General features: G+C 38.1%; 1 protein-coding gene across 5 annotated transcripts in view; it reads left to right on the top strand.

The window, feature by feature from the left end:
- Window positions 1–6,000, top strand: part of sash1a (SAM and SH3 domain containing 1a) — a 90,934-nt gene that overhangs the window by 51,484 nt on the left and 33,450 nt on the right. For all 5 annotated transcript variants that reach the window (XM_053646308.1, XM_053646299.1, XM_053646292.1 and 2 more), the window contains exons 3-4: window positions 794–838; window positions 1,751–1,800. In XM_053646308.1, coding sequence (XP_053502283.1) covers window positions 794–838; window positions 1,751–1,800 — 95 coding nt within the window. The remainder of the gene's footprint in view (window positions 1–793; window positions 839–1,750; window positions 1,801–6,000) is intronic.

Genomic DNA, 6,000 nt, shown 5'->3' with positions numbered 1-6,000 from the left:
TAAAAAAGTAGGCATGAAACCGAGAGACCGTAACTGTGACGACAGAGAGGTAATAAAACACATCTGTGGCCATTTCGGTGAAACACAGACCGGAAGAGTAAACAAGAGCATAGTGCGTCCTCAAACATGCAGACGCCTGTATACACACACTGTATACACACAGTGTCTCTCACACACTCGTGCTCAGAAGAATGCAAGCTAATTTAGAGCACAGATGTGGAGAAATGCATTCAGAGAGACGGGAGCTGCCTTCGGGATGTTGTGTTTTGGTGTGCAAGATAAAAGACACTGTACTCATCGTTCCGCAGATTAGAAAGTGAGACGCCGAGATGATGATGATGATGTAGGGGATGTCTGAGAGTATGTTCCGCTTCTGTGTATAGAGTAGGGATTTGAGACTTTGTTCTGATCCTGCGCTGTTTATAAGGTGTTATTATTCCCACTCTCGGTTAAGCAGCTTTTCCAAATAAAGCTGAACGTCTTTTCCTCTGCTGGACAACTTTTCCTTTCTGACTCAACTATAGTGTTAAGTACACATAAGTGACTAGTAGATGATGTTGTCATTCTGGTAGGTTTTGCTTTATTTACTTGTGAGATCCTGCTTTATCAGAACCTAAGAGTCAATCATGCAGCTCTGCGAGTCTGTTAGGATTTTCTACATCCTTCAATAGGGCTTGTGTGTGTGTTTTGTTGCAGTGTGTGATATTGCTGATTGTGTTGTGCGCGTGTGTATGAGGGGGTGGATGTTTAACTAATCTCTCACTCTCTCTCTCTCTCTCTCTCTCTACTCCAGGAAAAAGCAGACACCAGTTCCCTCCATCTGAACTCTGAGATCCAGGTGTGTGCACCTATAACTCATATCATCAACACAAAAACATATCAACTCTCAACTCTCATATAATGGAAGCGCAAGATATCTTGAATAATCGTCATCTAAAAGTTTCATTGTAAGATTATTATATAACAAATCTATGATTTATTCTAAGCATTTTAGGTTGAAAATATCTAAGCAATGATGAAATAAGCAAGCTTTAATGAGCGTTAAGCTTAATAGTATTACAAATGTTTAATTCGAAACACAAACATTTAATACATTTGCGTATACTAAAGATTAGGGCTGGGTGATATGACAAAAATATCATCCTGATACTTGAGGACATTTCTGCTTTACATGATGCATATCACGATATATAATTTAGCTAACAAACCGTCTAACAAAACCTGAAACTGAGTTTGACGATACTTTTCTTTAATACCTACAAAGACAAAGAAGATTAAGTTAAAAAAAAAAGTCTAATCATCGGCATCTATTCAGTATCATTTAATTTGTAATGATTAAAAACGTAAAAAAAAAAAAAATACATCACCATACCAACGATATCTCTGAAAAGTGTATCGTGTCATCATTTATCATGATATCTATATATCAATATATCGTCCAGCCCTAGTAAAGATATTTGTATTGGTTCAGATTCAGATCATTTTCTGCAGCGTTTAACCCTAAAAGTGAAGGTCTAAAGAAGAGCGAAACGTGAGAGAAAGTCTTACTAAAGCTGAACGAGTTTTATCCAACAAATGATCCTAACCTTTCAACCTTTCCTGACGAGTTCATGAAAACGTTCACAAAACTGCCCTTGCAGTTACAACACTGCAACTGTGGCAGGTTTGTTCAACCCTGCAGTATTCATGTAATAACCGCTGCTTAAAGGAATAAAGCAAGTTAACATGACATTTTTGTTTCTATCCACAGGAGTCACTCAGTTTTAGCAGTGAGGTGTCTACACCAGAAACGGAAAGAAAGTAAGCCTACCTTTCAACCGTAATCATATACATAAGGATATATGTGTAATAAATCATGATTGGGAGTGCTGTTATGGGAAAATAATCAGTAATTAGCAGCCATTTTGGCTTCACTGCCCTCTACATACACACAATACACACAGTCATTGAGTGCACGCTGCACCGAAACACGGGATTCAGACATCCACATCCAGCATTGTAGGTGCTTCCAGGCTTCCTTCCTTCCTCCTATTGTCTCGAGATGTTTAAGCTGGAGCTGCCGATTAGAGAGCGAGAGGAAGTGAGCAAGAGCGAGGGAGGCTTCTGGATGACTCGAGTAGGATGCAGAATGAGTATACAGAACACGAGGAAATTAGTCAAACACTCGCTACAAAAGGTCAGACTGAACAAATGATATATATATATTTGACTTTAGTGCTTAATAGCTTCATGATGACCTCATTCATGCTTCCAGATCTGCACTACAGATACACACTGCACTACAGATAGTTCATTAACGGTTATTAACTGCTACAACATGCAAGGTTTTTTGAGCATTATTTGATTTTCCCATCTGGCTGTGCTGTATACTGAAATCATTCTGGCCTCCACGACAATATAGTGTAGGTGAAATTCTAAATACACACACATTGCAGCATGACATCAGGGATTAACATCACAAAATCCCTCCTTTTAGCTCCTGATAAAGAGGAGAGCGAGCTGTGTACGGCTCCTAATTGACAGCACGTCAGATATAATCAGTTTGATGCGGCTGCAGGTTTGTTCAATGTTACCAGTATGAGATCTGTACAGAGCCATTGTAGGAAACTTTGCAACAGCAAAAAAACAAAAACCCCATACGTACTAGTTAAAAAAAAAAAGCTCGTGAAACGTGAAAATAATTGTATGTGCACTAAATAAGTTTGCGTTTTCACTAGATTGTTTGTAAAAGAAAAGGATGGTGTAATGTTTTAATTATGCATGAGAAAGTAGGTGGTGCGCATTCGAATATTTGCTGTTTTTAAAGAAAATGAGAAAGTAAGTAGTGCATGTGCGATGATTACACCATGCCCTTTTCTTTCAAAGCAAAAAAAAAACATTGTGAGCATTGGTCTGCATGGGATACATGTACATTTTCACAAGATTTAAATATATATATATATATATATATATATATATATATTTTTTTTTTTTGGGGGGGGGGGGGGGGGGGGGAAGGTCCTCCATATATGATATTCTGCAGCTTGGAAATGCATTAAAGAGGTTTGTTCAGAGCAGTTAAACGCCGGAAAATAGGTCGAACTTGCCGAAAGCATCACAACACACAGATCATCGTTAAGTGGTAGAGCGCGCATCAAATGGAACACTCGCTCTCCCAGTTAAGATTATTTTAGGAAACTCGGCCCTTAACGTGTTCATCATTACTGTATTCTTAAAGTTTCCATGAAATCAACATGGAAGTTTTGTGGCTTTTAGTATGAACATGTCAGACCTAAGGTTATCTATAAGCTAGTGTTGTTCCAAAACAATGACAACATTTGCATTTATAATATATATGCATACAAAATGTACAGTCTCTCTCTACCACCAATACAGATCAACAAGTTTTGATGACCTCATTCTGCACTTCAGCTTCAAATAAACAGCATTCTTCATTAACAGTTTTCTAACCTTCCTTTTCACTAATCCAAATCTCATTAGCCAATGGGAACGAAGCATAGAGACCATATAAAATTTTTGCCACTGTTTCCATTTCTTCTTTCTCATTGTATATTTTTGTTTGTTTCTTGAAAAGTTACGCTCAATACTTTTGTTCATTCAATATACCTGCTTAAGTATCACCCATGTGTGAAAAACACTCCGTGTGTTTGTTAAAGCACTAACTGTGTGCAAGCGTGAGCTAATAATAGCTAATGCTAAATGTGTTTAAAAACACTCTGCTGATGAGCACCACAAGACCCAGACTTCCTGTCTGAGTGACTGTGTAAATGTTTTTATTTCTTTAGTTAACAGTAAAGTGAGGATTTAATTGTCATAGGCACTTCAGCACTGTAGTGCTACTGATTGCAGTAAATGGACCAAAGTGTTTTTTGCTTGTTGTTTTTTTTTTTTGTCAGTAGATTTTGAGGAAATCCTTCAGTCCTCTCCATTAACCCTGACCTCTACTGAAGGCCATTCTCTCATCACTTCCCCTGGACACTACTGACTCTCTCTCTCTCTCTCTCTCTCTCTCTCTCTCTCTTTCTGTCTCTCTCTGTGTGCGCACTCTGGCCACTCATTTGGATGACCCTTAAAACTCTCTCATACAGGATACCAGGTGCATTCTGGGCTCTGTCAAATCAACCACCAGGAAGTCAACCGCTTCCTGGAAATGTAGCCAATTTAAGAAATTAGCCTTAATGTACTTGTGCACTATTAAGTGGGAGGAAAAACCACACACGTGTCTAATATATATTTCCGATTCGTCACTAAATGCTGCATGCAGCTACCAGGCCCTGATTAATACATCAGCTAACTGACAACATCGGGTCCACAGACTTACTGCCACTGATGGAGATAAAAGACTAATGTCTCTTTTTAAATATATAAACTTACGGGAAATTATGCTCTCTTGCATGTCCGTGGCAATGGTCACTGCTTACTGAACGTTACACTGCCCAGCCTGGTTTAGCAGTATCATCAGTAAGCATGATTACATTATCAGGCATCACTTTGTCTGTCAACTCCTAACACACACAGCATTCTTGGCGGTGGATGAAAGTGGGTGTAAAGTAGGGCTGCGGGGCTGTGGATGGCTCTGTAAATAGTAAAACTGGTGAAAAAACCCTAATTTATTAAGCTGCTATTCAGCAGAGGTCTTTTACATAGAAACAGCATGCCTACTGCCATCAGCTCTCTCTCTCTCTCTCTCTCTCTCTCTCTCTCTCTCTCTCTCTCTCCCTCTCTCCCTCCCCCACCCTTTCTTTCTCTAGGTTAAATCTGTTAAGATGTGTAGTTGTATAGTGTGTGTGTGTGTGTGTGTGTGTGTTGGGTGAATAGAACAGAGAGAAAGAGTATGGTGAAGAAGAGTGAAGAATGGGGCCTCATCAATTATCATATCATTATGTCGCTATGGCAACACTCCTTTCATAAAAAACATGAAACTTTTTAACCTCCAATTCACCCCCAACAAAAACACACACGCACACACCTTTTTATTTTTGTTTTTCTCAAAAAAAGACCCACAATGATGTGTTAGATTAAGTGTGCATGTAATGGATTTATATATATATATATATATATATATATATATATATATATATATATATATATATATATATATATATATATATTTCTAAGATCTGCACTTTTCTGAGATATCGTTGGTATGGTGATGTATTTTTTACATTCTTAATAATTACAAATTAAATGGTACTGAATGGATGACTGATGGATTTGACGTAAATGTTTTCAACTTAATCTTCTTTGTCTTTGTAGACATTAAAGTAAAGTATCGTTTTAGATGCTGAGATAAATAGAAATGCCTTTTGAGAATCGAGGTACGATATTATTTATGATAATGATATATTGCCCGCTCCTAGTGCAAGTAATTCTGGACTTGACAGTATTTTCCTGAGTGCTAAATGCTAAGGTGGTTTTTATCTCGGATGTGAGAAAGTCTGTCAGCCCATATGAGGAAACCCAAACTTTTCACTTTCGGATGTTCGTACACACATTAAAGAGACTTTTCGTTCTGTGGCTGGTCCTCAACAGGGTGTTCCTTGCACTTTCCTCTGACTCACTCCTCTCTTAAGCCCAACCATCTTTTCTAATTTGTTTTCTTGTTCTTGTTGATGATTAAAGCCTGGTAGATTTTTTCGTCTCTTCAGTAACACAGGGAAGATAGGCAATCGTTTCACATATATAGAAATGACTGTATTTCAACTATAAAAGTGTTTAAACACTTCCTATATTATTAAATCATACCATCAGTCCTACTGTCATCATATACATATACATAATATTTCAAAAAGAATTACTGATGTGGCCAGTTCTTCAGTGGACACAAATAGTGGGTCAGATGTCATTCAGTTAACCCTGTGTTTAAAGCGCGTATTCTCAAACTCAAAGCCAGGATATTGTGTCTCTGGGTGTTTCCAGAGCCATGCACTTTGTTATTGTTTTCCTGTTGCCCTGAGATGCAAAGATCAAACGTAAGCGGGCACTGTCCCACTGTCTCAA

This window comes from Ictalurus furcatus, chromosome 2 (assembly GCF_023375685.1).
Source record: "Ictalurus furcatus strain D&B chromosome 2, Billie_1.0, whole genome shotgun sequence".
NCBI lineage: Eukaryota > Metazoa > Chordata > Actinopteri > Siluriformes > Ictaluridae > Ictalurus > Ictalurus furcatus.
This window is presented reverse-complemented; position numbering and strand designations above follow the sequence as displayed.